The 27073-nt window shown below is 35.4% G+C and overlaps 1 protein-coding gene across 1 annotated transcript in view; it reads right to left on the bottom strand.

Annotated features, from left to right (window-relative positions):
- Osi24 (Protein) overlaps positions 1–27073 on the bottom strand; it is a 136544-nt gene that overhangs the window by 92517 nt on the left and 16954 nt on the right. The window contains 1 exon segment of the mRNA XM_074175204.1: positions 16558–16956. Coding sequence (XP_074031305.1) covers positions 16558–16933 — 376 coding nt within the window. The 5' untranslated portion in view covers positions 16934–16956.

Genomic DNA, 27073 nt, shown 5'->3' with positions numbered 1-27073 from the left:
ATAGAATAGAATAGAATAGAATAGAACAGAAGAGAAGAGAAGAGAAGAGAAGAGAAGAGAAGAGAAGAGAAGAGAAGAGAAGAGAAGAGAAGAGAAGAGAAGAGAAGAGAAGAGAAGAGAAGAGCAGAGAAGAGAAGAGAAGTCAGGTGTATAGGCTTCTTCAAATAAACATATAAAACAAAGAAGTAAATTGTAAAAATATCAAGCAACGCAGGGGTTGCCTACGTACATATATAAACAAATAAATATTCACCTATGATAATAGGAGTATTTACAAACTACCACAGTACAATCGATACCGGTAAGTATGTTTCATCTCGAGTAGACATAGCTGACATGAACTGTAATAAAATGATCGTAGTATTCCGAGACTGAGTAAAAACATTGGTTGAGTAGCATCTCCTTGGTGTTTATTCTGAATTTGGTGATACTAAGCTCTTTAAAGTTATTTGGCAGAGAGTTGAAAAGATTGTATTCAACAGAAATCATTTTTGATCTGGTCAAATGATAGCGGCATGTTCTTACCTTGTCCACATTTCTCGTGAAGTGTTGGTGTATGTTAAACTGTTTCTCTAGAAACTGAGCATTTTTTCTGATTTCCAGTAGAGTCTGATAAATATATAATGTTGGCAACGGTATGATACGTTTTGAATAATGGTCTACAGTGCTCCCAGAAACCTGCACTTGCCAGTATTCTAACAGTTTTTTCTGTAGTTTGAAAATTTTCATCGAACCAGGAGAGTTCCCCCAAAGGACCACACTGTAGCTGATGTGTAAGTGGAATAATGCAAAGTACGTCATTTTCTGAATCCCACCGTTTGTGATGTTTTGCAGTTGACGAAGGATATATATTGCACAAGAAAGTTTATTTGCGAGAAGATCTGTATATTGATGCCAAGATAAAGTACTGTCGAGAGTAATGCCAAGTAACTTTACATTTTTTTTGGTGAACCTAGCCAAAAAAAAATATCCACAACCTCAGGCAACGAATATTTTATGCCTTTTTTGATTCTGGAATATAGTGGGATATAGTAATGTCTTTTGAATATGTGGTAATTGAACCCGTTCAAACAAAGTACTTTTGGTTTTACGTACTATATGGGAGGATATTTATCACTTCATCTGTGTTATTATTTTCAAAACTTAAAAACGTGAAGTGAAAAGGACAGTACTTTTGATCGCTGCTTGAATCATCTGAGGTAGGGTGTTTAAAATTCGTCATAAATTTCCTTTTTTTTTGTTATGTGATGTCTGCTAAACTTATCTTCGTTCAGTAGACCATATAATTTTCTCGTTTTTGCCTACAAAAACTGTCAACCTTGGATAACAATTACTCATCAGGTTTGTTCAGGTTCTACGAAATTCAGGTTCTAGGACGTCAAGATCATGCGCAGTTGATATAGAGCGTTCTGGTTTATTGAGGATAAGTTCGAATTAATGAAACCTCTGCTCTGGTTTGGACTGCGAAATGATACTAAACTGTTTTGAACCGTCATGAATCGTAAAAATTTGTTTGAGCTATTTTCTAAGATGTTTTTTATTTATTTGATTTGAATAATTGATGATTAAGGTTAAGTAACATTTGAACTGACTACAAGGATACGCTACATAACAAAATGGACATGATCAACAGTATTTTCTCGTCTTAATCATCCTCATCTTCTGATGATGATGAACCAATTCTTCGAATTCTAAGTGCTGCAGAACTTTCAAGATTGCTCAAAAAACCAATAACAGTCAACAGTAGCCTTGTTCAATGGTAACGAATTCAAACAGCATTTTAGGTATGTATTAATATTGTTTGAGAAAATGGTATGCTCATACGTTTGTATTAAAGTTTGTTTTATTTGTATGAGTGTGAGCACATTTTTACTTGGTTTTCACCTGACAAAGTTGCAAAAATGATGAGAGAGAGAAATTGGCATCGTTAGGTTCGAAGTTACCATACTCAAAGGTGAAATTCATGAATTGATGGATGGAAAATGTACCTTTTCAGTGAATGGCTTCTTTTGCACTGGCACCGCTCTCAGAGCGCTTTAAAAATTTTCATGTAGTAGTTGTGTTTCGACTGGAAAAAAACTGATGACATCATAAATAAGCTTCATGAACAACAAAACAGATTAAACAATTAATTTGTTGACCTTTAATCTACCTGAATTATTAACCACATTCGAAGATACTAGCCAAGTGAAATCTCTATTATCTGTAGTTGATGACGGTTCGTCAATGACACAATAATCCCACATTTTGGCAACAAGAATGAAAGGGGTCATCGACCAATTGAAGTTATTCTTGTGTTCGTGAAGTGCATTGAATTATAAGATACAAAGATTATTTAGGCGACGCAAACAAAGTACTTTTTCAACCTGATCAAACTCTCTACCAGAACAGCCTGTCATCAACAAGCTGGTGAGCAGAATTTCTCCATTTAATGACCCACCTCGGCTTGAATGTTAGCAATTGTTCTTACAATATTATTATCTGAAATCTGGCTCACACCTGAATTTGCGGATTGAGAACTTGGGCTTTCCAACTACAATGTCGAACCCTCTGTTGAAATCAATATCTTCAGCAGGAGTGGGGGTGTAATAATAGTCATCGATTCAGTCTGATCTTTCCATCGAACAATAGTTTGTTTTCTTCAATCGAACATTTTTGATTGGTACTGTATATTTTCTATCCAAATCTTAACTTTCTTCATATAAATCTTACTGCGTTCAGCTGATCACCATAAGTGATTTTAATATTCCTTCAGCAGTATAGGATGTTAATGATTAAAGATCCGTTGTTTCCCCTCTGCCTACTCAATCTTAGAATTTCGTTGAAACGATATTCAACACCTGAACTTTTCTTAATCTCTTTCAGTACAATGAATTCATCAATGACAGATGTATGAAAATGTTGCACGCTACCGTTTGCTCCCTCCGAATTGTCTTGTTTTAGTGGTTTGAAGTGCTCGAAAAATTTTGAAATTTATACCAGTCATTTGTCGACTAAAAGAGACTCTGAAATTGTGTAACGGTGAGTCTGAACATAGTTTTGTATGGCAGATAAGTCTATAATCAATAAAATAGCCAGCAAGACATCAATTTGTTGTACACAAAAACTAGCGGAAAAAGCTAATCCTTATCTTCATTCACATCAATAAAGTACAGAGAAATGAAATTTAAATATAAATATTCCAATATACCAGGGCTATTGATAATTCAAGAATGAATGAAAATCAAATTTCAAAATTATTGAAGTCGTTTGAACTCAGCAATAGAAAAGTTGTAGAAGAAAACGAAAGGCAACCAAGAAACATAAAGGAATACATAAATAAAGAAATTTCTGCAATTTATTTCAAATTTGAAGAGGAACTGGAAAAGAAAGGTCGAGAATTCGAAATAAAATACAACGATTTGAAATCTAAGTATGATAAATTGGAGAAGTGAGAGAAAATGATATAATAATGTTTGGACTAGAAAGTTCAGCAGATAATCTACCAACAATTGTCATTGACAAAATAACTGATTTGTTAGAAATACCACTTACTCTTAGTGACTCAAATAACGTTTTTAGGGTTGGAAAAGAGGGCGACAAAAAACCAATCATTGTCAAACTATCTTCGTATCTGAAAAAAAATTAAATCAGAAGTTGTAAAAAACTTCGAGAAACTAATATATCAGTATATCTGAAACATATACACCTGAAGAACAACAGGAAAATAAAATATTATATAAACATCTGAAATCAGCAAGAGAAAAGAATCTCACCGCCTACATAAGAAACAGAAAATTATTAGTAAACGACACGTAGTACACCGCTCAACAACTGGAAGCTGAAGTGGAAATTACGGAATTAACTGAAGAAGAGTTCACAAATCGAATATCCAAGGTAAATAAGCGAAGTAGTGCACCGGATACACCAACGCTCACCTCCTCACTATTCAATATAGATGTTCAAGACGTTGGAGTAGAGAAAATATTACCGAACCTAGGTCCTCTCAAAGTAGATTTGAACAAACAAATTCCTTCAGCAACTTCGGTGAAATACCTTGGTGTCACGATAGATCGACATATGAAGTGGGTATTACTGGAGTTTTTTCCCAACACCACATCGTTATTTTTACACCTCGACACGTGTTTCCATCACCAAGTGATTGGTGATTGGTGATCGAAACACGTGTCGAGGTGTAAAAATAACGATGTGGTGTTGGGAAAACACTCCAGTAATATTCATTACTACACCAAAGCTTCCAAACAGTGCATCATAAGTATATGAAGTGGGATTTACATATGAAACGACTTCTCGAAAAATTAAGAGGGTTTCTTTCGTAATTTAGATATCTTGAAGAATTTATGGACATCGGACAATTGAAAATGATTTATTTTTCACTAATACACTCACAACTTACATACGGAATTCTAGGATGGGGGGTGTTAGTGATTGTTTTGCAGAAAACGTAAATGTGGTTCAGAAATGGATTCTCAAACTAATATTTGGCGAGACACGTATTTATAGTAGTGATCTCTTATATAAAGAAGCTCAAATCATGGACATTACACAACTTTACTGTATGAAAATATTATTATTCATTGAAAATAAAAAAATTTCATTACAAGTTTATGAACATACTCGTAATACACGAAGTAATTATTCCTTATTTTCACCCCGATGTGACAAAACGATCGGACAACGAAGTGTCAATTATCTGGCACCTAGAATATACAAGCAAATACCTCATGAGATTCTGAATATTGAGAAAATTGGAAAATTAATTTTTTTTTAACTGAGTGGATTCTCAAGACGGAACGTAATATTTTCAGTAATATCATAAATTCCAAATGAGTATGAAAAATAAAAAAAGAGTACCCCCTGATTATGTCATTTACCGAAGTGTGAAATTTACCCAACATGTGACTTATCAAAAAACCCAAATATGACTTCACCCGGATGTGTCATCATATCACATACAAGCAGTTTGAACTGCTTCTGTGACTTTTCTGTTTATTTGTTTTATGCATGTGTTATATTGGTTTTGTAATATTTTATTTCATTATGCAAATAAACATTATTATTATTATTATGATGAAGGAGGTACCGTTGATCCCATCTAATCACAACTAGATAATACAGTACTGTTCACGTTTCAGTTCCAGAGCTCCTGAGCTGAAGAAACTACTTTATGAGGAGAAATCAGCTCACAAGATTTATAAGAACGCAAGATGTCCAGAAAGCTATGCAGCATTCAATTTTTTATGATCTAGATGTCAATTAATAGAAAGACAGTGTCACGCAAATTACATCCAACGTACTGATCTTTCTTTAATTGATAATGTTGAATACTTTTGGAATTTTATAAACAGTAAATAAAAAATTACACTTCATATAATACAATGACTCTTGATGATCGTATTGCTACCAATAGGATAGATATTGTCAACCTTCTAGCCAACCAATTTTCTTCCGTATATGCAAATCAATCTTTATATACTCATGATACCCATATTACACTCATGTTCAATGTGTTCAAAAATCACATTGTAATATCGAAAATCTATGAAAAACGGTCTAAACCTAATACCAACAAAAGCCCTGGTTCTGATGTGATTTCCTCTACTTTTCTCAAATCATTTAGCTTTATTTTGTCTTGCCCATTTCTCAATACATTTTTTAATAAATATTTGTTATAGGGCGAATTTTCAGACTTCTCTGAACATCATATGTTACTCCAATATATAAATTCGGTCGAAAATCTAAATGAGCACTTATCGTGAGCACTTTATTTAAACGGTGTTTATGGGCTGGTATTGCAGTTTATCATATCTTTATTACGGAAAAAACTCAAACTATCATGTTTAATCATCGGAGTTATATCGGGTGTTCCACAAGGTTCACACTTGCGATCACTGATGTTTAACCTTTTCATTAACGATTTGATTCGTTGCTTTCACGAATGTAAAGTATTGCTATTTGCTCACCATTGTCTGTCTAACTGGTTTTCGCAAATAGTATGTATTTGAACGCATCCGAATGCTATATTCTTCACTTTCATAGAACCCGATCACTTTTGAATATAGTATAAAAAATCCGACCGCACATTCTGCTTTCGAAACCAAAGATCTTGGTATAAGCCTAGACTCCACAGTCAGCTATAAATCACGCACTTTTGCCATAATTCAGAAATCCATGAAGTTGCTTGGCTCTATAAAGAAAACCACCTGCGATTCCATTAACATCACCTCTATTTGATCCCTCAATTTATTCCTGGTTAGATCTGATCTCGATTATTGTTCTACAATTTGGTCCTTCCTTTACGTTAGACATTAAGTAAAACTTGAGGCTCTACAGCACAATTCCCTGAGATATATTGCCTTCGAAATGAGTGAACACATGTTGCATTTTTGCATTACAACGCATATTGAACATATCTTCTCTCGAGGCACGTAGAAAACATAGAAACCTATTTCTTCTGTTTAAAATCATCAACTGACTGAGGACCGATCCCGAGATTCTCTTCAAATTATCTCTACTTGTCCCTAGTCGTTTAACTAGGCAGATGTTAACCTTTAATGTTTCTTTTCACAGATTCAATTACTCATACAACAGTTCTATACACAGAATTCTTCAATTAGCTTGAATATGCGACTACTAAATAGCACTGTAATACTTTTATTTGAAATCGACCTGCCCATGTAGACATTCACAACCCTGCTTGTTTCAGTCGAAAATATGTCCTTTCCCAATAATAAGTCTACGTGAGATGTTCTATTGACATAAGGATCAGCTCTATCAAGATTTTGAATGAACGGCACGTTATTTTTCCAAAACGCATTTCTAAATTACAGCAAAAGTCAAATTGTGTTAATAAATAAATAATGCAACTGACGCCTGGCTGGGCCGTCGAATACTGATACAGAGAATCAAACTCTGATTAGACTGATTTTCATTTTAGTTTCTTCCACATCGATAATTTTGATCTCAAAGTGCAATAACGCATGCTGTGATATTCTTTGGGGGGGCATTTTTTGTGAAGAGCTCAATATTTCTTACTGTGAAAAGAAACAAAAATTATCACCGAAGAAACTCATGAAAAAATTGGAAAACTCAATGAATCCGCATATATTCTTTCAACAGGAAACACGTGCATTTCCAATAGCCCTGTGGATCGTACCTGTTGCCATTGCTAAGACGAGAGGTTGAAAACGGAAATTTGAACAGGAACAAAAAAACACCCATTATATCGAGATTATCACATATGACATGGAGACATTTCATTCTTTTGGCGCATTTCGAATGATATGAATATAAGCAGACGAACTTTCAATACTGTTTCATATTTGTTTAATCTGATATGAACCAATTTGCAATGCGACGATTCTTCCATTAGATTTCATCATTCACTTATTTTTTTTCAAATACGATTGTTCAGATCGAGAATATCATTGGTTGTTTTTGAAATATTTGCCAAAACCTAGATCTGTCGAATTTCGTTTTTTTGGCTCTATCGCCTCCATTTCGGATGATATCTGAAAGACTTGCAATGCTGCTTCATATTTGTCATAATCTGATATAAACAAATTCGCAATGCGACGTTTCGTTCATTAGATTTCATTATCAAATATATTTCGTTATAATACGGACCTCTAGTTTCTTTCATTGATTTTTGTAGCCAGTATAACAACGAATTCAGCTATGTTTTATAATAAATGTCAGTAAACCGACTTTGTGGGTTTTACCATTTTCGAGATTGCAATAGTGGGATCAGATAAAAAACGGTCTGTATATTATAATATTGTGCCTTATATCTAATATATAAAAATGAATTGCAAAAACTCGAGAACGGCTGGATCGATTTGGCTAATTTTGGTTCAGAATTATTTGTAGAAGTCCAGGGAAGGTTTAATAGTGGGTGAATACGTGGGTGAATACGACAAATGAAGAAAAGAATAATAATAATAATAATAATAATAATCTTTCAATACAGAGCTTCGACAGCCTGAGCCCAATGAACTGCGCAACCCATAACCCCGGATGACGTTCGAAGGGCCCTCGTTGGTTCCAAGAACTTTGCTGCTCCAGGCCCAGATGGGCTGAACACTTATTGGTGGAAAAAACTACCAAGTACCCACCGCCATCTGGCCAGAGTTTTCAACTCATGGCTCGATGGGGAGCAGCCGATTCCGGATTGGTTTGTAGAGGGGCGGACCGTTCTTATCCCCAAAAGCGGAGATTTGTCGATTCCTAAGAATTACAGACCGATAACATGCTTGAATTCGTGTTATAAGTTGTTTACAAGCATCTTATACAAACGAATATTCACCGCAGTTGACCGAGTGTTCGAACGGATATATGAGCAGAGAGGAGTCGCTGGATGTAAAGAGAACCTGCTCATCGATAGATGTGTAACGCAGGATTCGATACAATATAAGCGTAACCTCTCTATGGACTGGATCGATTGGCGTAAGGCATTTGATACAAATTCGCATGAGCTCATCTTGCATTTGCTAAGATGCTTTGCGGTACCCGACAAAATAGTGAGATGCATTGAACAACTGATACCACTCTGGCGAACTCGCTTTACCATAACATCTGGTCAAGCGAGAGTCCAAACAGGGTGGGTCACTTTCAGAAGGGGTGTATTTCAGGGTGATTCCCTCAGTCCCCTTCTCTTCTGCATCTCATTAATACATCATCTGGATGCCGGAGGGACGTATACTTACCTCAGGGTGGAACAACGCCACTCACAAGAAGTAACAGCAGTGAAAAACTCTCTCCGCGGCAAGTATCAGCCCAAACTTTGACAAATTTGGTCACCGGAACTGTCGGGGAGAACAAAGTTGCTGGAACAAATATGCTTGCCGTTCCAATCTTACTATACTCGTTTGAAGTAGTGAAGTGGACTCGGGAGGAGCAGTATCAACTCGACGTAAAGACCCGAAAAATGATGCATCTCTATAGGAGTTTGCATCCCAAATCGTCCGTTCCACGCTTGTACTTCCCCCCGACAACAGGGAGGCCGTGGACTTTTGAATTTGGAGAGTCTACATGACAGAATGGTACTGGATACAGCCTATAAAGTCAACTTTTTTTTTTGAAAAAGTTTGAAAAAGTGCATTTCTAGATCGAATTTAACAAAAAGTTACTTGAAAAAGTTGTGTCTACGGTAATTTTATATCCATATGCCAAGTTAAAGTTAACGTTTTGCTTATTTTTGACAGATATCCCCTTTATTTTAAAAAACAAGTTCGGTTAATTGTCATCAACTCATGTATACATAACAAACTCATCATGGAGCAGAGGCAACTGTAAAAAAATGCAAATAATTTCGAAAGAACTATTATTATTATTATTATAAATTTTAAACAACAATAATATTATAGAAAACACAAATGGGTACAAAAAATTACTTATTGATCTAAATGAGGTTATCAAACACTTACAGCCTACATTTCAGTATGTCGTCCTACACGTTCAATACAAGTTATGATCCTTCTAATCTAGGTGGACAATAATGTTCTCAGTTACGTCCAATAACTTTGCCTCTGAACATTTGTTGGAGGGACTGTTTTACAGCAACCGTGTGATGTATTGGTGCGCCGATAGTCAAAGGCATATTATCTAAAACTTCACTGACCTCATCATTTAAAAGGTTGACATAACCAACGGATGACAAATTTTCCCTGAAGAAAAATGGCCCAATTATTTGGTCGTTAAGTATCATACACCATACATAAGTTTTGAAAGAATACTGATCACCACATTCAACTGTGAAATTGGGATTTTCTTGGGCCCACCATCAGCAATTTTGAGAACATACCGTTCCATTTGAAGAGAACGTTGCTTCATCTGTCCATAAAATTCTATACGGAAACTTTACATTTTCTCCTCTCTCTCCTTGAAACCAGAATGAAAACCCCAAAACGGATATCAAAATCTCGTTCTTTTAATGGGTTAAAAAATTTTGGCTTGTGAGGCCACTTTTTCTCTTGTAATCGGTATTTTTTATAATATCGGTTATGCTAGTTTGCCCGTGTTCAATAACTTTCAAACAAATGTTAAGTTGGGCCTCCTCATCATATTTACTTGGAGTGTGCTTTTTCTTAAATTGATTTGCTACGGATTCTGTTTCTCTGAATTTCGACAATATCCTTGACACAGTAGTATGTTGAACAATTTTTCCTGGATGCCGTTCATTAAAAATGTAAGCTACTTGCCGGTATGGTGTATTCTCACCACATATCAAAACTATTTCTATTCTTTCCTGAAGAGACAACATCATTGCAACAATAACTGTTAAAAATTTGACGGACATTCTACTATCAATTTTATATATTCTGATTGATGCAACTAATTTTCTTTTATTTTGAGTATTTCAATATTAAATTCTATCTTCTATTAATTATCTGCGAGCGCTTTCGACAGTTGCTAGTACTGTCATCTTCTAGGCACCCACAAACTGAACTGGTCATCCTGTTGTCTGCCTCTTTATACGGTCAGCTCAGGTATTTCAGGTACTTCAGGTAAATTTGCCTGTATTTGTTCTGCATCAGGTACTCTGTTTTGTGTTACATCTTCTCTAGGAATGTGTATGGTTTTGTTTAATATATTGAATGTGAGTTCTTGTTGTGTTTTGATTTGTACTTGTTCCTCGATAAGTGATTTATGACTGTTAAAGTTATGGATGTTCAAGTTTTCCCAAATGTCCATGCGGTTTCCCTTGTTGACTTGTTTTATGACTTTTATGTTCTCTGGTGGGGGGAAATTATGTTTGTTTTGTATGGCGTATTGCACGGTTTGATTTATATACTGTTGGATTTATGTATGCCTTTTTGTGCTCATTGTACCTTTGGGTCAGTTTTTTCTTGGTTTGGCCGATATAGAATTTGTTGCAGTCCGAGCATTGTATACTGTATATCCCGTTTTGGTCTTTGTCTTCTTCTTTTTCATAGTTGTTAATTTTTTGTGTTATCTTCGTGTTCTGCTTGTGTGTGATAATGATGTTCAGTGGTTTGAAGATGTTCGTTAGTTTTTTGGTTTGGTGTCCTACGTACGTAGAAAACAGAATCAAACAAAAAATACAGAACAAGGATCAAGCCACCCCAACAGACAAAACAACACAACGATGAACAGCATTTAGGTACGTAGGACACCAAACCAAAAAACTAACAAACATCTTCAAACCACTGAACATCAACATCACATACAAACACGAAGATAACACAAAAAATAAACAACTATGAAAAAGAAGAAGACAAAGACCAAAACGGGATATACAGTATACAATGCTCGGACCGCAACAAATTCTATATCGGCCAAACCAAGAAAAAACTGATCCAAAGGTACAATGAGCACAAAAAGGCATACATAAACCAACAGTATATAAATCAAACCTTGCATCACACGCCATACAAAACAAACATAATTTCCCCCTACCAGAGAACATAAAACTCATGAAACAAGTCAACAAGGGAAACCGCATGGACATTTGGGAAAACTTGAACATCCATAAATTCAACAGTCATAAATCACTTATTGAGGAACAAGTACAAATCAAAACACACCAAGACCTCACATTCAATATATTAAACAAAACCATACACATTCCTAGAGAAGATCTAACAGAAAACAGAGTACCTGATGCAGAACAAATACAGGCAAATTTACCTAAAGTACCTGAAATACCTGAGTTAAGACGCTCTGGCCGTATAAAGAGGCAGACAACAGGATGACCAGTTCAGTTTTTCGGGTGCCTAGAAGATGACAGTACTAGCAACTGTCGAAAGCGCTCTCAGATAATTAATAGAAGATATAAAGCTTCATATCTTCTATTAATTATCTGCGAGAGCTTTCGACAGTTGGTAGTACTGTCATCTTCTGGCACTCCTCAAACTGCAGTTTGAGAAGTGCTAGTGCCAATAGAAGATATAAAGCTTCAAATCCTTTTTTTTAGAATTCAATATTGAAATACTCAAAATAAAGTAAAATTAGTTGCATCAATCAAAATATATGTATATATATATATATATATATATATATATATATATATATATATATATATATATATTAAGAGCCACCGGTAGATAGCTGTTTCAGCCTATTGGGCATCGTCAGTACAGGGCAGGCGGTCCTCGATTGAAGACAAAATGAGAAAAAACCAAGAAAGTACTTGTTAAAAATAGCTAATTTCCCTTTATTTTCAGCATTTTGATATCAATGTGAGTCACAAAAAGGATTTGAAGCTTCATAACTTCTATTTAATTATCTGCAAGCGCTTTCGACAGCTGGTCGTGCTATCATCATCTAGGCTCTACTCAAACTGAACTCAGTATTTTATCAGAAGTAGTTTCTGGTAACCGTCAGTAACAATAATAAGGGTCCGATTGAATATCTCACGGGAGTATGAATTCGAAAATTAGTCTAACCCTCAAGTGTGTTGATGTTAGTAGTTAGTGTCCCCCGACAATCACAACCCAAAACTTTCTTCCCCTAAGAGAGCGACATGACGAACGCAACTTATGTTATACTGAGAAATCTGTTTTCGAATACCCATGCCCTTGATATTTGTCAACGTAGTGTGGCATTTCATTTCTTCGAATGCATCGGACATTTAATGAAATATTCAAAATGATTGGTAAAGCGAACGGAATATGAATATGTATTATTGATGGATTTCAAAGTACTTTGGATTACATGAAATTTACGATACTTTTAGTTTCTAGTGTATTGCAGTAGAATTATATCGGATATGCTATAATATTTCTTAATTCCTCTTTAGAAATGGGTATAGTATGTTTGTAAGAAGGCATCAAACTAGTTATTCGAGATTTCTCATATATTTATCCTCAGGAGAATCAGAAAATGAACAAAAATCATTCCAGGATACCGATGACTTCGAATTGAAGATTGGAAATACTTGTGGATTGGAAGTTGAAAGCAATAAAATGATATTTTGTGAAGAAATTTGGATTTGAAAAACCCGTGTTAGTTATCTGCTCATCCAATAATAAGTGAAATTTGTTGAGTGGATGTTTCCTTCAGAAAGTCGAGAGAAAACACATATTTGTATTTCGATTCTCATAAATCATTCAAAATATTACTGCAGTACTTAGACACATTGAAAGACACTTCACCAAAAATCCTGCAAAAAGTTTGCAAAATTTAGCAATGTTTCATTACAGTCAGATTTATATTTGCATGAAAAAAGCTTTTCGAACTACTTTCCAATTGAAAGTAGCTAGTTTCTCAGAAAGATATTCTTGTATAGGTATATGGAAAAATTGTTTTCTGGAAAAAATATATTATTATCTATTTATTGACCACTTGGATTTCTTCTAATAAAGAAATTGTCAAGGTTTTCTTTCTAATTTTAATGAATTGTTGAATAACATTGACAGGTTTTCATTTTCAAAATATAAACAATGATGTGTTCCAATATTCCTCAAACACCGGACGAATATCTGCACTGAAATGAACTGAACTTGAGTTTTTGATACTGACACAATCTGAATAATTAAATACTACAAAGATCTCCAATATATTCACGGCAATATCTGTACAGTTGTACAGTACATTATCGATATTTCATTACCTTTTTGGAGAGATGAAAGTAGCTTATGAGAAACCTAAAACACTGTTATGAACTGAAACGCTACATTGCCTACACCAACTTTTGAAGCTTTATGAAGATCAAATACCACTTTGAATTATGTTCCCAGAAATACTCGTGAACTGTGATTCTGTTCAGAAAAAATCCACTTGCCTGTAAGCAACCTGTATATAGTCTAAAACATCGCAAATAGTTTGGAGATTCGTCTCTTCAATACATATACTTGGAGATGGGTAGTCTTTGACTTATTCAGCACGTTTGATTTTTTTCAAAAACAAATGTTCCAGAAGTACCTGGAAAAATGGGAGTGCCGTCGCTTCAAAGTTAAACTCACTTCATCACGGAATCAGAAACTCTTTTATTCGAAGAATAGTGTAAATTTTTCGATGTTTTCTCAATCAAGTACCGCGATTCTATTACATTGTTGATTTATTATCCTGAAAATTCATGTTGTAGACGAAACTGAATTTCATATCATACAGAATTATATCATGTCGGTGTATCTATACTATGGTTTTATAAAATATCCCAACAGAAAGACCGAAGAAACCTATCCACACTATCATTATCGCTGAAGTTTCTGTTTCAGAACGCTCCAATACTAACAGATTGAAGAATATTTTATGGGCAGTGTTGTTCCTGTCCAAAAAATGTGACAGATTGTATGGAAAAAAGTGGCATCGTTGGAAAACCTTAGAATGAGTCACAAACAAAACGCAGCATTCCGTGCCGAGAGGTTGGTATCACTATCTGATTTATCTTCAAAAGTGACAGTGATGACCTGTGAAGACCTGTGATGACGCTTTCCAGTTGTCGGTTTTGATACGTTCACTCTCAGTTATGCTAGGTCAACTGTCAGTTTTGATACGTCACTTGTCAGTTCTGATGAGTAAACTGTCAGTTGGAAGTTTCTCAAAATGTAACAAAATGAGACAAAAAAAAAACGTAAATTAGTAATTTCAAACATCAAAAGGTAACGTTTTGTTACTGAAGTAACACCAGGAATGACACTTTTCATCGCAGCGAGATCGGAGTTGTATCGACTTGTCAGGGTAGTGAGAGAGGAAAGGCTTTCAAACGGCGGAAATTCGAGATTGAAACCTTCTTGCCTCTGTTCCACTTCCTAGGCGAATAAAATGAAGTTTGTAAAGTTGCATCTCTACCTCTTGACTCTTATCAAATTGTTCAAATGAACGTGTTAAAAAGGGTGTTTAAAAAGGGGGGTGTTAAAACACATTATATAGACAGTCAAAAATTCCGCAAGGTTTTGTTGAATTTCTTTTACTATATGTACGAATGTTCCCGTATTCTTTGTGACTTTTTTCGTAGAATGATATAAGGACTCAGGTCGTTACGGCCGTAATCAAGATTAGAGAGAACATAATTTGGGCTGAAAGGCCGTGGTGGAAATGAACGTGTAATATTCTATGTTTCGTCTGCTACACCATCTGCGGTGATAACAGATGGAATGATTGGTACTACAAGTTATTTTCGACCAAGGCCCACCAGCCCGGATTTCTTATTTTTTAGACGGTACTTTTTCAGAAATATACCTGAATGGCTGAAGCTTATTGACTAATAACGACATCAATTCAATCCATGTCGAGTACCGAATTATTGTTTCCGAATTGACGTATAAAATGTCGCTTAGGTGTATCCTTAAGAACACATTGCTGATATTGAATTGAATTCTTGATTTGCGCATTGAGAAGCAGAATGGGAAGAAAGAAATTCTGCACATTTTCAGTCAAGATCAAGGTGGACTGATAGCTGATAGCTATTAAGAAAACTTCTTGTCTCGTGAGTGGAGGACCTATAATCCTTTCTCGGTACAAAACCTTCCCGTTCCGTGAATGCAGACCTAACGGGTATGCACGAATTGAATTTCAATAAAAAAAAATTATATCAAAATCGGTACTTATGTATTATAATTTAGTTATCATATGTGAAATATATGTTCATGAAATTTTATTTTGAATTTGTATATAGAAAAAAGTAATTCAGTAAGTTTAATACTCAATTCAACTGACTGATAACAAGAAGTAACAAACAGTTATTCAATTTGATCACTAAATAGTATGCTTGAATGCAGGATAATCAACTGATATACTAATATATCGTATGAATCGATATAAATTGAAAACTATATTATTGATGTACCTAATATCATCGTAAAACATAATTTTCCTTGCTACTTTCTCAGATACATATATGAATTCAAATTACTCATACCAGGCAAAACGAATGAAAATATAATTATTCAGAAATTGAATTTCGAAGATTTTTTTCCTAACTTACCTACACAGTGGGTTCTGATGAATGCCCTCAGTCCAACTGCAGTGAAACACGCATTGAAAAATAAGTCCTTATTGTGAAAATTTGTAATTATTATCATGAATAGTATATACAAGATACTTCAGAAACAAATGCTACTCGTTAACCAAGCAGCACGACCACGCTGAAATCAATCGAGTGGATCACATACAGACGGGTTTCGGGGTATTACCTTTCATTACCTGGGACTCAACGCGGCTCGACAGTATGCATAAAAACTTTCCCTGAGAGAAAGCAATAGCTCTATCTGTTTTTCCATTGTGTGGGTGAATTTGGAGGGATTAATGTTTGGAAATTCCATTGAAATATTTATTTTCTTAAATGTATGTATCTCTATACGGTATAATTTAATTTCTCTCAGGCATACCATTTACTTCAGCCAAGCAGTGATGGCGTCTCAAAATTCAATATGTGAAATTCAATTTTTTTAACGTTGATCACTTGTCGATACAATGTAAACCTGTTTGTCCTTCACTTTTTCTCTTTTCTAATTCTTTGCTTGAAAAGTTAATTGTCATTTTCAAAGCCAAAAACTATATTTGAGGTTATGAAACTGAGAGAATTGTCACTAACTGAGTTTGAGCACATTGTGAAGTTTTCAATAAAAAAATATTCTTTCAAATAATACTTACTTGTTGGTGTGGATGTCAGGAATCTTGCAGTCTCCTCAAAATTAACAGATAGCACGTGACTGCCAGCAAACTGATCGATTTTCTTTCCAACATAGTCCTCCACACTTTCCACACTCCTGCCATTCTCACAGATATTTGTTACGTTGACTATACTTTGGTTTCTATCGCTGATTTCTTCAATTTTAACTCCTGGTACGATACTAAAGTTTTCTACGGCAAAAATCCGATCTACATAGTTCTTAAGTTCTCGATCTAACATACTTTCATCCCGTACTTCCTGATCGGTAGCACAGGATTGAACTACGGAAACACCTAATATAAGTATGAGACTTATCATGATATATTTGTTCCTGGTATGGGTACATTTTCTGTCCATCTCGAGCGTATCATTCCGGTAGCCTGTAAGAAAAAAGTTTTTAAGTATCTACTCAATTTCGAAGCACATATAAACAAAATTGCAAACGAAACAAATAAAATGATGGAATCTTTGTATTATGGTTCCATATTATGGAACACATCAACAGCGTGAGACCTTCCATCAATTTCACAATGGAGAAGGAAATCCACAACGAATTGCCATTCTTAGACGTTCTGGTGAAGAGGACCGACACTAAGTGGAAAACATCTATATACCGAAAACCCACTCATACGGGACAGTATCTGAACCACGAATCCAACCATCATCAATCGACTAAAAGAGGAATCATCAAGACTCTATTAGACCGTGCTTTTGCGCTTTGTAATACGAAGGAAGGTCTCGAGAAGGAACTAGACATCATCAAAAATGATCTTCAACGGAATGGCTACTCCAAAGCGATGGTAGAAAAGACTTTGACTAGAAGACAGCAGGTGTCTCGCGAGGAAGAGAAGCCGTTACAACCAGTGCTTGCACTTCCCTACATCAGAGGATTATCGGAGAGGATAAGAAGAATTGCTTCCAAGTACAACATCAGAACTTGCTTCAGATCCGGTAACACTATCCGTAGCAGCCTCACGAAAACCAGGTCACCAAACGCGGACTGCGATTCCAAGAATTGCATTTACCGGATACCCTGTGAGTGCGGAAAATCCTATATTGGTGAAACTGAGAGGCCATTGAATGTTCGCATTGCCAAGCACAAGAAGCACACACAGCGAGGGGAAACCAGCAAATCAGGAATAGCAGACCATGTTTGGACCCATCAACACAACATCGAGTGGTCCCAAGCTGAGATCTTGTACAGAGAGGAACATTGGTTTAGGAGAAAATTCAAGGAAGCCGCATACATGTTGTCCAACAACGTAGTCAGCCAAGCCAGCTTAGAAATACGCAACATATGGAAACCCATCATCAAGCGAAAAATGGGCAATTCCCGCCAAAATGGTCATCTCCCACGGAACCAGTGAAGCGGAAAATGGAAAGGGGGGATGAGTGAAAGTACCCGAACGACCTTTAAATAGTCATCTCTCGAAGGAATCAGTCCAGTCATCACCCGAAGACGATTGTAGATACTAACAATCGAAACGTCGTGAACTAACGTGACTTGAAATCTCTCCACTTTTTATTCTTATTTTCTTTTTTCATTTCTTTATTTTTTCATTTCTTCATTTTTATTTATTCATTTGTTCTATTTTTACTTTTATTTTATTTCACTATTATTTCATTTCAGGTTTATTTTGGTTAATATAATTGTTATTTTCAGCTATTCATTTTCAATTCTTCTTTTTTAGTTGTTTCAGGGATATCAAATCATTTTATATAGTAGACAATGGAAGTCCGAACTAGTGAAATTCACCAAATCATAATATTTTCAACTTTGGTACAGCAACATTATAACTCATTATTAAAACTCGTCGGTTTCGTTGAACTTCGATAATTCAAATTTTAATATATTTGTATGTACATGTATGTACATACAAAATGCTTGTATGTACAATTCTTTATTTTTACTCATTTTTTTCCATATTTCAATGATATCATTTAATGTCATGCAGTATCACTCTATATTTGTAATAATCTCCATAAACACTATCAATTCACTGTATCTAAAATCAGTGGACACTACTTTTGGACTTGTCTGTATGTTTCCCCAAGCTGCTAAATAGATAAATAAATATAAGTCGATGTTAAACTGGAGGTGGTATATATTTCTCACCGAATAAATACAATTTGGATGGAATAAGTAGTCCCCATAACAAAAATAGTGGAATAATTGTACACATATACAATTGTACGTCTTTACCACCTAGAATTCGAATTTCAGAAGGGAAGACAAACAACATAGACGACTTTTATGGACATGCGAGATGCATGTCATTCATTCAGACGCTTCGACAGCGGTGCTTCAATGGAAGTAGCGATTTGAATTAATTTGAAAAGAATCATATGGAGAAGTTCATTCCACAAAGTTTAGTTCGAGGTGTATTCAATTGTAGCCTCCAGAAATGAAACCGTTTTTCATCACATACTTATACTTGCTCTAGGTATTCCCCAGGGATCTATAGTGAAATGAAATAGGAATTCAATATATTACTTTGCTGACGAAAGCACACTTTCCTCATCATTCCATATGGATTCCAACACATCGGCTGCGGATGTACATCTTCACTGACAGCAGGAGGTTGTATATCTTAATGAGGATCTAGTGGTGATTTCGAATTGGGGTGAAAGTAACCAGGTTCAATTCAATGCCACAAAAATCCAACCATCAGTTTTCTCCAAAAAAATAAATGTCTCCGAACCGGATATAATAATATCAGGACAGATAATTCCGCTGACTACATCGACAAGTTTGTTGTGGGTTAAAATGTTTTGGCACAATCATGTCGCTGGAATTGCAGAGGCTGCTTCTCAAAAGCTTGGAGCACTGCTCCGAACCAGAACACTGTACACACCTCAGCATCTTTTGATGCTTCATGAAGCTCAGATCAGACCTCTTTTGACGTATTGTTCACATGTATGAGGCTTCTTCCATAAGCATACTCTGAAGCTGCTGAGTCCAACTAGTGAAGAACCTTTCGTCTGTTTGGAGACAGGAACATAACTTGCAATCTTGATAGTCTGGAACATCGAAGAAGGCTTGGAGATTTGTCTCTTTTTCATAGATACTTTCACGGGAGGTGTTCAAGTGACTTGGTACATTCGATTCCAACAAGAGCGGTACTTATCAGAAATACGCGATGGATTGTGGCTGCTCATCGTTTTGTGGTTCAACTCAGTACACCTCGATTTTCACTGTTTAAAAACTCTTCCAATTGGAGAACTGCGTTCATGTGGAGTACACTTTCTGAAAACGTTTTTTCAAATGAATTTAATTTGCACCGTTTCAAATCCAGCGCAACTTTCGCACAAGCATGACTCTTACAGCGATGCCAGTTTTTTCAGTAAGATTTTAATAAAAGTTGATTTTAGTGAGATATAGGTTTCCCAAAATATTGGACATACCTTCATCCATTATTATTGAATATGCTTCATGATATTCCTAAACTACAAAAGTTTGATATTTTTTTATAAGACAAATGAGTGTTCGCGTCGATTTTCAGTTTTTGTTCAGTTGACATGATAGTCCTCATTTCTGATGAAGTTACATATATTATTTTTTATTTTTATATCAGTTGTCAACCTTGAGTGATTTTATTGATACAATTTCTATCATAATAGCTATCTGGTGCATGAAGATTGCTAGGTTGGTCTTTTCAGGAAGTTGTTGTTCCACCAATTGAACACTCTTCTGTTCGAATATATACCTTGTCATTATTTTTTATGGTTACAAAGACTCCCAAGTGGCCCAATGAAAATACGTACAGAGAAGTAGGTTTGGTTCTTGATAATTAAATAGCACAATGCTGTATATGTTGAATAGCCTGAAAAACTTTTGTTTGGTTTATCTATTTCATTCAATAAAGCTAATGATAATCAATACTAATCATTTATTGAGATAGGTTAGGAACCGGAAAGTCTGGGCCGTGAATTGCAAAAACTCAAGAGAAGGGACTATAATCGCCTAGAAAACAGAAAGTAGCTGACACTTTTACGCAAATGAAACACATTTAGGCGTCTGCGAGAAAAAACGCTGCCATCCAGTTTCAAGAACGCGAAACTCATTTGTCATAGTCCAGAAAAGGAAATGAGCGAAATGTAAATAGCAAATGCAACATTAGGTATATATAGAAACGAATGTCATCATAGGTGACAGGCCGCAACACAATCTGTTTTGCATTCAATCGAACTGCAGCAGAAATGCTCTTCAGATTTCGAAACCGCTTATCGCATTAAAATGTTGAAAAGAAATCCTCAAAAGTTGAGTGAGTTGGAGAGGTAAACTTGTGACGTCATTAAGGCAGAGAAGGGTGGAATGGGTATCGGAGAGATTCAAAGATGAGAGCGTGGACTTGGGCCCGTTTGGGACTCAATCTTGCCGCTCAGGCCTTCTTAGGGCTTCATCCCTGAGTCCCCCTGTCGCTCAACAGTCACGTGGTCCTAGAGGTCACAGCAGCTGGAAAAAATTGAATCAAAAAAACATCGGTACGAAAATTGAACCCAGGTCGTCAATGTGTCGGTGCAACGGAAGTGTAGTGTTTCAAAATGCGATCTTAATTGTTTTCGGCAAACAAGTATTGCCCATCTTTACACTTAGCTGCACCGCGATGATGAGGCCAATAGCCAGAAATATAAATATATATATATATATATATATATATATATATAAAGTCTCATTTGTCATCATCTGGATATTGCTGTTAAGTGTTCGGAAGTCGGTCGACCTTACTCGATCCGCTCCCTGCTATAGTGGTAAAATGATGTTTGATATGTGTTCGGCAGTAGGCTGTCTTTACATGTTCTACTACCTACTATATAAATATTGATGATTTTTACCTGAGTTCTTCTTCTTGATTAACCTCTTCTTCCCGTAAAGGATTGAAGATAATAGCACATACAACGGATCAAAACTCGGAAACCAGTTGTTCAGCATATTCCTATCCGTGAAAAACTGTAGATTCAACATTTCAAACCTTTACGGGAAGAAGAGGTTAATCAAGAAGAAGAACTCAGGTAAAAATCAACACCAATATTTATATAGTAGGTAGTAGAGCGTGTAAGCATAGACTACTTCTCTGCTATCGAAAAAAATGAAATGAAATATATTCACAAGTGGTACAAGCTCTTCACAGAAGGTTGAGAAGAGGTGAATGACAACGCTCGCCTTGGACGACCCAGCACATCAACAACCGATGAAAGTGTTGAGAAAGGAAAGAAAATTGTTATGGAGAATCACTATTAGAGAAGTTGCTGAGGATGTCGGCTATCTCTTGGCTCATGCCACGGATTTTTTTCGAAAACATTGGGCAAAATTGTTTTGACCAAAAAAACCGTCGCATGAGCATCGCTAAGCAATTAGTGAATGACGTCAATGGCAATTTTTTATTTGCTTGAAAGGGCCATAACTGCTGATGAATCATGGGTATATGGTTATGACATCGAAACAAAACTCCAATCTTCCCAAAGGAAGAGCCCAATGGAGCCAAGACTAAAAAACCCGCCAAACTCGATCAAACAACAAAGTTTTGCTCACTCTTTCCTTCTATCACGTGGAGTAGTGTATCAGGAGTTCTCGTCACTTGGTTGTACGGCCAATAAGGAGTATTATCCTGGAGTTAGCCGCTGTTTGCGAGAAGCAATACGAAGAAAATGTATGATATTGTGGAAAAACAATTCATGGCGTTTGCATCACGATAACGCACTTGCTCACTAGTCATTACTTCTTCGTAATTTTTTGTTCAACAAGCGCATATGAGAACTGCGATATATTACACATATAATTATTGTTCTATGTATTTATCGTTGCAATTTTTCAGTTCAACAAATTTTTTCAGTGAATATACTTAATAAGTCCCTGTTGAGCACTTCTCTTCACGAATCATCCTATCCAGATGGATGTTTGCTGTATCATGTGAATTATTATGTTTTATCAAATCATTTTTATTTTTTGCTTAGTTCAACAACATAATAATGTACTTCATATCCCAAAACTTTTTTTTAAATTACTTGGTCAAGTTGACATAAAACAGACACTTTTAGAATAATCTAGGTATAGTTGAATTGCGTTTAATCAGAGTTGTTCATTCTTGTTTCAATTGCTAAGATAATGCTAGAAGGTAACCTCACCGGCATCCACTTAACCTCATTTTTCGAAGATATATTGTTCCCTAAACAATCCTGAAAACTGACATACTCGTATGACGTTCGTATGAATATCGGTAGTCGATATTCATACGAACGTCATATAGATTTTTATCAGCATCAAATTGCTCATTTCATCTTCGTCAACAATGATAAGAAGATTTTTCACGGGTGCGTCAACCACAAAAACTTATATTCTATGGCAACGCAATCAACATCACTAGCACATGAGTTACAAGAGGCGATTTCTTCCAGGAGTAACGAAACTCAACATTTTTTATATCCACGCCTATCCCAGGAAGCACATCTATTGATTCCTTAATTAAGAAATGTAATGGTAATTTTAACGTGAATATTATACATGTTAATGTCCAGGGTTTATTTAATAATTTCAACTTGTTGGAATTATTTGTAAAGGGTAATAGTACTGATATAATTTGTTTGAGTGAGCATTGGATTACTGGAGATTTTCATTATTTTATAAATTTTGATGATTACAAAATGGCATCTATTTTTTGTAGAAGAAACCATATTCGGGGTGGTGCGTGCATTTTGGTAAATCAAAATATTTGTTTCAAAGATATTGAGTCAATAAAACACCTGTCTACAGAATGCCAAATTGAGATATGTGTAATGTGCTGTGTAATAGATTGTGTGAAAATTGTCATTATAACTGCTTACAGACCTCCTAGTGGTGAATCAAATTTATTCTTTGACTGTTTGTCGTAGGCATTACATATTGCTGAAAAAAGGTCTAAAAACATAATTCTTTGTGGGGATTTCAACATTGACTTACTTTCAAATAATAGGAACGCAAACTTATTAAGAGATTTATTTTCATCTTTTCAGCTGTTTAATAATATGCTAAGTCCAACAAGAGTTTTCACTAATATTAATGGGTATACCAGTAGTACGTGTATTGACTATATGGCAACAACGTTATCTTCAAACGTATATGATTGTCAGCTAATCCAACCAAATATTGCTGATCATCTTTCTCATATCTTGACGTTAAACTTGGATAATGTCGATCATGAGCTCAAAAGTAATCCTAATGCGTATAAGTGAAATGAGATGGAGACTGAATAATATACAATGGTTCCCAACTCTTTCCTATCTCACAGTTAAGGAAGGATTCTCCTACTTTTTGGAATCTATTAAATGGTGTTTTGAAGTCTCCTGTCCAAAGAAAATTGTCAAAGCGGAAAAGTTAAATAATCGTTGGATAACCAATGATCTTGTCGAAGAGGGAAAATATTTGAGAGAAATGTTTCATGTCTTAACTAGTTTTCAAGTAATTGACTTGCTAAGCATGTCTAATTATAAAAATAGACTTGAAGAGCATGAAAAAAACATTAGGCATAGTAAATCAGACTACTTTCCCGCAAAAATTAGTAATGCTACCAATAAAACTATGGGAACGTGGAATATAATAAACAATGAGCTTGGCAAACGTGGGTTTTCCTGTGCTGAAAGTAACATCAACCTGAAACTTGAATCCAAAACCATTGGGAAGCCCTTAGAAGTAGCTGAAGCATTTGCTGAGAATTTTTCAAAAACCGCCGAATCTCTCATAAATAATCACTTTGGACTAAACTTATCACTGCCTTGCACTACAAGTACTAAGCTTAATATTCTCTATCCATACGAAGACAGTCCGATAACTAAACGTGAGATACATGACACCCTAAAATTAATGAAAAATAAAGTCATCAGGCGTTGATGATCTATCTATGAGTACTATTAAGAGCATAATAGATGCTATAATCGACCCACTCACTTATCTTTTCAATCGATCATTCATCCAAGGATATTTTCCTGATGAATTCAAAAAAGCTCTAATTTTACCGTTGTTTAAAAAAGGTAGTAGAGACGAAATAGATAACTACAGTCAAATTTCTCTGCTTTGTGAACTTTCCAAACTATATGAGAATTTAGTGGCTAGCAGAATTATCAGCTATCTGGAAAGTAATACCCTGCTATCAAACTGCCAACACGGTTTTAGGAAAAAGCATTCTATTGAAACAGCTAGCTATTGTTTTCTCAGTCATATTTATGAAAAACTTGATAAAAATGATTTCATTATCAGTGTGTTTTTTGACCTGTCAAAAGCATTTGACACGGTATCAACTAATTTTGTGTGCTTGACTAAATTAAGTATGCTTGGTTTGCCTAATAACATAGTACTATGGTTTAAGTCTTACTTGAGTGGTCGTAGCATAATTGTAAAGCAAATAAATTCAATGTCTAATGAACGCGAGGTTGGATTGGGGGTTATACGTCTCATGAATCCAATTTTTTTACCTATTTTATTCGAAATATAGTCAATATGTTTATCAAATTTTAGTTGGGTATCAATTACGAATCCCAAATATCTCATTTCCTGAACCCGTTCAATCATATATATTTATACATATATATATATATATATATATATATATATATATATATATATATATATATATATATTTGTTAATGTCATGATCCAGTAATAAATATTTATCCAATTATTCTTTATCTGCACCTCGTGACAAGCTATTATAATAAATGGATCGTGTAATATAATGAATATCTTAGGTGGTTTTCAAAATTTTGTCGAGCATATTCAGTTTAATTTATTGCCTGATATGTTCCTCACTTAGTCTGTTCATTTCGTCTAAGGCACCATTGTTGCATAAACGGTACCTACAAAATTTGTCTGAGCAACTCAAAGTTTGCCAAGCTTTGACTCAGTGACATTGGTATAGTGGCCATCTTGTTTTCTGTCATTTCTAATTTTTTGCTTCTGGCACCACACATTTGATATCCATATAATTTGAGTGCATGAAACAACGAGTCCATTATCTTCGAGGAATATTCAATTGAGCTGAGGATACAGGTAATTGGGAGCTTTATAAAATTACGATATACAACAAGGAAATATAAAAGGCAAAACGGGAGTCTTGGAGGAAGCAGCACAAGAATGGACAAGATTCTCTCCAGAGAGCCGACTGCTGAAATTGGGTCACTTAAACGACCCGATGGAACATCCACGACCTTTAGTAAAGAATCGTTAGAGCTTTCGATAGAAAACTATGCATTTTCCTGGAAATTTGACTCTTGATAACACCAGAACTCCCATCTTCGAGGGTGCTAAACGCCAAAAAAAGAACGACTCGGAGGTAGTCAAGAAGGTTACCACAGTACCGGCAGTTGAATGGGCTATCAAGTCGTTTCAGCTCTTCAAATCTCCTTAAGAAGATGGTATACTTTCAGCTCTTCTAAAAAACAGACTAGAAATAATTTCTCCTATTCCTATAACATTCTTAAGAGCTAGTCCGGCGTGGAACTATTTACCACCCAGTTGGTTGGCAGCAAGGGTGCTATATAAAGTGAGTCGGAAAGACTCACACCCCAAATCAATCGTTACGACCAATCAGCCTTACATTCCTCCTGTTAAAAGGACTTGAGAGGATACTGGACGGACACATCAGGAGGGTGGCATTATATGCTGTATTTCTCAATATTGAAGCTGGGCTGGTCGAGTGTGAATAGGTATGAGTAACAATAAACCCTTGCGGGTTGCGGTGAAGGTCGAATAGACTCACTCACTTCAGAAAATTCTTTTGAATGGTATACATACCACGAAAGTGCATAAATGAGGAGACTGACTAATCATGCATCATCATCCAAATCAAACGTGTACGCAAAATTTCAGTTCAATCGCAAATAACTGCTTTGAAATCAGGTTGCATTATTTGGTACTTACTACATACCTACATTGCAAGTTAATTGAAAGTTAGATGAACAGCTAAAATTCTACATCAGGCTATTGATATGTTAGACTCGCAAATTTTGTAGTTTTTTACTTAAGTACGTCCTCTTAGTAAACATACTTTTATAGACGGCATTTCATTTCTGAAATCTATGTATATACGAAGTCGCGGACAGAAGTTAGTCAAGCCCAAACATTTCGACATAAGATCGATCATACGAATCATCTGAAATCAAACAGATCATCAATAATCAACACCAGAAAAGTATAGTACTTACTTCCAGAAGATGATCATTTCGTGAAAAATGAAGGGGAAAGTAAGTTTTTCAAGAAACAATTGAGTTCTTGAATGCTGATCAGATATATATAAGTGAGCAGTAGTAGTTACATCACGGACAAGTTTCGATAATTTAAATAATCTGAAACCAAGATGTACTTGTGATGCACTGTTTGGAACCCTTGGTGTAGTAATGAATATTAGATACTGGAGTTTTTGGTATACATGTATGGTATACCCGTATAGTATGAATAGGGTTAGCTTTGCAAGTTTTTCCAGTATAATCTTCCTCTTGAAGATGATCCATTGGTAATCGAAACACGTG

Source organism: Leptinotarsa decemlineata, unplaced genomic scaffold, assembly GCF_025532065.1.
Source record: "Leptinotarsa decemlineata unplaced genomic scaffold, Ldec_3_MD MMD2_tig00000882_RagTag_RagTag, whole genome shotgun sequence".
In the NCBI taxonomy this organism is placed as follows: Eukaryota; Metazoa; Arthropoda; class Insecta; order Coleoptera; family Chrysomelidae; genus Leptinotarsa; species Leptinotarsa decemlineata.
Note: the sequence above shows the minus strand (reverse complement) of the source record. Positions and strands in the feature narration are given on the sequence as shown.